The following is a 5,097-nucleotide window of genomic DNA, read 5'->3' on the forward strand; positions in this document are numbered from 1 at the left end:
AAACAGCAAAATTGCATAAGTGAGGCCCATTATCCAAAGCCCATGGCCGGCCACACTTAATGGATTTTATCATTTATTTTTTATTATTTTAATGCCAAATAATTCTAACTTAAACCTAGGTGGTTACCTATAAATAGATAGTGATGGCTCTCATTCACACTTAACTTTTGTTAACTTTGTCAGATGAAAAGTTGAGCCTCCTATTCTTTTCTCTATAGGCCGAACCACTTCCCTTCTCTTTTCTTCTCTAAAATTTCGAACCTTTAGTGATAGAGTAGTGCCCACACACATCAAGTGGTATCTCAATCATAGTGTGTAAGACTATAGGAGATTCCAAACAACAAGAAGGAGAATCAGCATCAAAGGAAGGAGAGAAAGAGATCCAGGTTCAGATCTTAATCAAGGGCTAGAGATCTGAACGGAAGGAGTCATTATATTCCGCTGCACCCAATGTAAGGTTTACTAAAATTTATGTGTGTTTATTTCATTGTTTTAGAATTCATATTAGGATGTTAATGAAACATACCTGGTAGTAAATCTAGATCATGGTAAAATATTTCCAACACAAACATGCGGTATGTCCTAAACCCAACTTGAACTTAGCATTTCTATCGTAGATATGAAATAACAAAGTGGTAGAAAAGGTAAGGTTGTCATGTGAATAGGCTCAGGAGTGTTTCACCCAATCGATCACTCAGTTGTAGCTAGCCTGAATGTCGGAGTTCTTGTTTTAAAGGGGGTGGAGAAAGTTAGGATTTATGGGTTTAACATTCAGAAAATGAAATGCACGAGGGTTTAGAAAGCACTGAGAGAATTAGGGCTTTGATTTTCCAAAGGTTGAAGGTGATGAAAAAAAGGGAAAAAAAATAGGCTCTTGAAACCTATTTATATGCCAGCTTAAGTCTTTGCAATTCAAAAAATAGCTTAAACCACTTCTGCCAAAAAGCATATCTTGATCCGAAAGATGGGGAGTTAAAAAGATTGCATTCAATGTTCAGCCCAAATGTTTAACATCCATCATTACATGCCCCGTATGATGTTTGTATTAAAGAAGGGGTCATCTCAATTAACCTGCTGTCATTGTATTTCCTTCCAAGAAGCATGCCCCCACGTGCGCATACTACCAACAATCACATTTAAGGCATCCCCCATGTGCTGTGTCAATAATAACTGCGATTAATGACCCATTGATTGATGATAGTTCCTGGGATACATTGGTGATCTCAGTCAGTACCACGTGTCAAGGGCTTATCATAAAGAAGCAGAGAAATACTACAAGCTCTCGACTGTAGAGAGTCCCAAAATCTTGGGGTAAATGTTATTTACATTTTTGTATGTATGACACGTGGCATTTAAGGAGAGGAATTAGCTTAATGACTTCCAAACGGAGACCTTCAAAAGACAATCTTGTCCTAGAGAAGCTTCTTAAGGCTTGGAACAACTCGGGATGGAAGAGTGTGTGGGAGCCTATTTGATCCTGCCCTAGCCTCCTAGAGGTGTAAGGTAAGATTTACCCTTCTTGGACTTGAAGGGGCCTAATTGAGGAGGTTGGCACAGGCAGCTCCTGGACGAGTACTCAAAGGGTCCAACACGGATGTTGACAGCCTCGAGGTGTCATGGGTGTCAACCCTTGTTAGGGTGTTTTTAGTATTATTTTTAATTTAGTATATTTTTAATTTAGGTTTACTCGTGTTCGGAGCAATTTTACGCTTTTTATCTTTTATTTTTGCAAATTTAAAGTAGAAAAGATTAGAAAATATCAAAGGAAAAATATGAGAAAAAAAAAGATTAAAGATCACATAAAAAGATAAGTGTGCACAAGATGAGGACCATGTCGCGACATGGAAAAGAGCATGCCACGACCCGTGTCCTGAAGAGTCTGAAGTTGTGTGGAAAAGCCAACACGGGTCGTGGCGTAGAAAGGGCATGCCGCAACCTGCCCCCTAACTCAAAGAGAAATAGGACTTTTCAACGTGGGCTCATCTGTCCTATCTAATTCGAAGTTGAATAGGTTTTCTGCATGTGCTATCTTATGCTATCTTTTCTATCTCCCATTGGCTATATAAGAAGTGAACTTCAGTGGATTTCAGAAGCAATTTAGAAGGAAATCAGAAGCATTCAAAGGAGTACGAATTTGGGAGATCGAATTCAACACTGGAGGCGTTCTTCAGAGGGTTTTCAACATTCTTTTCCTCTCTATTTTCTTCTCTTTTCTAAAATTAATGTGTGAATTTGCTACCATGAACATGAGTAGCTAAACAGTTCATTAGGGTTTAGATGGAGATTGTTTGATATTGAATTATGGTTTTAATATGATTTATTTTCCCTCAACTTCTATGTATTCTATTTCATTCGTACTTAATTACTTTTAATTGCTTGATCACCAATTTTTTTTGAATGAAATATCAACTTCATTTAATTAAGAGCATTCAGAAAACAAGATATCCCTCAAATCGGGCTAGATACCTTGCTCTAAGATGCAACCACCAGGAATAAATTGAGAGTGCCTTGCAATAGCATGGGCAACTCGATTTGCTGATCGTTTTACAAAACGTAACTTAACATCCTTTAAAAGAGATAATAACAAACGACAATCATCTATAATAATACCAAAAGTAGAAGACATCTTTTGGTTGTTTTTTATTGCTTGCACAGATAAAAGACTGTCAGAATCAAGCTCAGCATTATTCCATGCCTTGTTCTTTATCCAACTGAGAGCTTCCTTGATCCCCAAAGCTTCAACCACTTCAGCAGGATAGTTGCCATTGTAGTGGCATGTTTTGGCCTCTAAGAACTTGCCAAAATGATCCCTCGCCACTAATCCATAGTCGTATGAGTTATCTTGTCGGAAGAGCGCCGCATCTACATTAATCTTGAGGTTGTTTGTTGCAGGTAGTGTCCATAGCTCAGCCCCGTCATCACTATTGTTAAACGATAGTGATAAAAGAGCACTTTTATCTTGAGCTTTCCTCCAATGTTCAAGAGTAATTGAAGAAGTTGCGAGAACTTCTTTGACAGTAGAATTGCATTTGTTCCAAACAACTTTATTTCAAGCTTTCCACAAAGCCCAATAAGGAGTTGCCACACGACAGATAAAGTCAATATCGCTGGTATTCTGCAGCAACTCAAACCAGTAACCAAACGTGGATGAGGGGTCAACCGTGACAGGCCAACCAAAGAGAGCCCAACATGCTCTAGCAAAGTCGCAAGTCAGCAGAGCATGTGTTGTTGTTTCTGCTGTAGTATGGAAAACGGGACACTGTGAAGAAATTGGTACATGTTTCGTGATAAGGTTCACAAAGGTTGGGAAAGAACCTGCTATAGCACGCCACAAAATTCAAGACTTTGGGAGGTATCTTCAAATGCCAGAACTTATGCCAAAAACCAAAATTGTTTGGCCGTAAACCGACTGGTTTTTTATGCAGTAGGTGATAGGCACTTTGCACAGTAAAATTCCTTTTGTGATCCGCTATCCAAGACCAACAATCAGGTCTACCAGTGTTGCTAAGTGGAATGCCAAGAATTAAATTTGCTTCTTGAGGAGAAAATAAGTCACGGACTACATCAGCATCCCAACAGATCATGTTTGGTTGAAATAGGGAACTTATAGTGTGAGTGCTTAGACCAGGATGAGTAGAAGAGACATATTTGTTACTTGTTGATGGTAGCCAAGGAGTACCCATAATTCTAGTATTTCTACCATCACCAATAACCCGAGCAGCCCCAAGCCGAACCAAGTCCTTAGCACCCCAGATACTACGCCACACAAAGCTTGGATTATTTCCAAGATCGAATGAAATAAAGTCAGAATTAGGGAAATACTTTGCTTTGTAGACTCTACCAGCAAAAGAGTCAGGCTTACACAATAATTGCCAACCTTGTTTGGCAAGCATGGCAAGATTAAAGTCATGGAGGTGCCTAAAACCCATTCCACATTCTTCTTTTGGAGTTGCTAAACGATCCCACGACATCTAGATAATACCTCGCCCTAAACTGGAGTTTGTCTTCCACCAGAAACTAGCCATTAATTTTTCAATCTCAGTACAAGTTATAATCGGGAGAAGATAGACACTCATAGCATATGTGGGCAAGGATTGTATGACCGTTTTGAGTAAAATTTCCTTCCATACACGAGACAGGAACTTTCCATCCCAGCTGTTGATGCGAGCAATGACTTGCCAAGCACAACATTCTTATTGCGGCCGATTATATTCGGAAGGCCTAGATAAAGGCTGCCTTCAAGAGCTTCAGACATATGGAGTGTAGAGCAAATCTGTACACGGGTAGTAGCATCAATGTTGGGACTGAAGAAGATCGAAGACTTTGAGTAATTAACTTTCTGGCCTGATGCATTTTCAAAGAGATGGAAGAGATTGGAGATGCTATCAGCAGCACCTCGTGTGGCTTGGCAAAATAAGTAGCTGTCGTCTGCGAAGAACATATGTGTTATTGAAGGTGCACGTTGAGCAACACAACATCCTTGAATAAGTCTATTGGCTTCAAATTTTTGGATGAGAGCTGAGAGGCCTTCGGCACATATAATGAAGAGGTAAGTGGAAAGTGGATCACCTTGACGTATTCCTCTAGACGGGGAGATAGAATCAAGTACATGACCATTATGAACAACTTTGTAGCGAACCGTAGAGACACAGCCCATAATGAGATCAATCCATTTGCTAGCAAAGCCCATACAATTCATAACCACTCTAAGAAAGCTCCATTCAACCCAATTGTAGGCTTTGCTCATGTCAAGTTTAAGAGCCATGAAGCCTTTTTTACCTCTTCTTTTTCGTTTCAAATAGTGCATGACTTCAAAGGCAACCATAACATTGTCTGAGATAAGACGACCAGGAATAAAATCACTTTGGGTTTCAGAGATAATACAGTCAATCAAATCTCTCATGCGGTTTGCCAAAACTTTCGAGATGATCTTATAGAGAACATTACACAGTGATATTGGCCTGAGATCACCCATAACAGCAAAGTTTTTCTTTTTTGGGATCAAAACGAGACTCGTGTCATTAAGTCCATCAGGCATAACTTCAGTGTCAAAAAAATCCTTCACTAAGTTGATAACATCAACACCAACAATATCCC

General features: G+C 39.4%; 1 protein-coding gene across 1 annotated transcript; it reads right to left on the reverse strand.

Annotated features, from left to right (window-relative positions):
* Window positions 1-2,458: 2,458 nt before the first annotated feature.
* LOC133031277 (uncharacterized) lies at window positions 2,459-3,971 on the reverse strand. Its single transcript, XM_061104748.1, has 2 exons — window positions 3,485-3,971; window positions 2,459-3,042 (listed from the first exon to the last, which is right to left on the reverse strand). The coding sequence occupies exons 1-2, from the start codon at window positions 3,969-3,971 to the stop codon at window positions 2,459-2,461; spliced, it is 1,071 nt and encodes a 356-aa protein (XP_060960731.1).
* Window positions 3,972-5,097: the final 1,126 nt, after the last annotated feature.

This window comes from Cannabis sativa, chromosome 9 (genome assembly GCF_029168945.1).
Source record: "Cannabis sativa cultivar Pink pepper isolate KNU-18-1 chromosome 9, ASM2916894v1, whole genome shotgun sequence".
NCBI lineage: Eukaryota > Viridiplantae > Streptophyta > Magnoliopsida > Rosales > Cannabaceae > Cannabis > Cannabis sativa.

Coding starts and splice junctions, on each gene's coding strand:
- LOC133031277 (XM_061104748.1), bottom strand. CDS start 3,971: ATGTCGTGGGATCGTTTAGCAACTCCAAAAGAAGAATGTGGAATGGGT. Junction 3,043..3,484: donor CAACACTGGTAGACCTGATT/GTTGGTCTTGGA, acceptor CTTGAAATAAAG/TTGTTTGGAACAAATGCAAT.